The 1,182-nt window shown below is 34.2% G+C and overlaps 1 protein-coding gene across 1 annotated transcript in view; it reads left to right on the top strand.

Annotated features, from left to right (window-relative positions):
- The first annotated feature begins 808 nt into the window (after positions 1–808).
- LOC106872568 (uncharacterized) overlaps positions 809–1,182 on the top strand; it is a 20,647-nt gene continuing 20,273 nt past the window's right edge. Inside the window, exon 1 of the mRNA XM_014919599.2 lies at positions 809–1,048. Within this exon, the coding sequence (XP_014775085.1) occupies positions 922–1,048 (127 nt within the window). The 5' untranslated portion in view covers positions 809–921. The remainder of the gene's footprint in view (positions 1,049–1,182) is intronic.

Genomic DNA, 1,182 nt, shown 5'->3' on the forward strand with positions numbered 1-1,182 from the left:
CGAAGCAACTCAATATGAAAGTAGAAGGACTCCAGAGATCAATGATGAGAAAGATAAACAGCATGAGAGGCATTGATTATTGGGGTCGACTAAAAAATTCAATCTCTATCTCCAACGCCACCGGGAGCGCTACCTTATTTGTGTTATGTGGAAAATATTCCATCAATATTGCACAAATGATGTTGGCATCAATTTTAAAATCAAGCCAAGACTTGGCCCCCGAGCTATCCGTCCACTACAAAAATCGAACTCGGTACGCATAGCAACATTACGTCACAATTATTTTACCTCAACCGGTCCAAACGGATCCCATAAAATTCAAATTTTCACCGGACAAATTTCTTCCAAATATCCCGGACCAACCTCCTACACACGGATATGTCCCCAACAATAATAACTCTTTGCTAACGTTGGCTACGGTACCCCATATATGACTATAAGACTTCACCAGGTGGCGCTATTGAGTTAGACATGACCTGAGCTTATTATACTGGCCGAAACCTATCAATATAGTCAAAGTTATATATATATTCACACATACATGTATAAATTAACACGTGCAAACATATGCCAGCAGCGTACGTCAACAGGTTTCATGTATAAATCGTCGTCATCATCATCATAATCATCATCATCATCATCATCATCATCATCATTGTCTTCGTCATCGAGTATATTGATTAAGTGATTAAACTTTTTTTTTTATCATAGTCAGTGTACTTGAAAATAAAGTAGGCCATCATGCGTTCAGAATGAAGAGAGATAAAAAGCTGAATAATAATATCAATATAGTTCAGTCCATGGAATATACGTCCGTAAGTTAGTCATGCACAACAACAATGGAAAAAATTAGGTTCATTAATTAGATCAAATTATTAGTAGTTGTAGTATTAGTATTATTGCACCTTTAATTAATTAACGATGGACACTAAATCCGAAGTTGCTGCTGATAAAACGCAATCAGAAAGAAAGCCGTCTTGGAGATTCTTTCTCACCTTTCTCGGGATTACAATACTTCATCTAAGTCTTGGAGCCTCGTTTATTGTAGGTGAGATCCATTAAACTATTATTATTATTATTATTATTATTATTATTATTATTATTATTATTATTATTATTATTATTATTATTATTATTATTGTTCAGTAGTTTTATTTTTATAACGTGTTTTCACTTCACTAC

Source organism: Octopus bimaculoides, chromosome 10 (assembly GCF_001194135.2).
Source record: "Octopus bimaculoides isolate UCB-OBI-ISO-001 chromosome 10, ASM119413v2, whole genome shotgun sequence".
NCBI classification, from domain to species: Eukaryota; Metazoa; Mollusca; class Cephalopoda; order Octopoda; family Octopodidae; genus Octopus; species Octopus bimaculoides.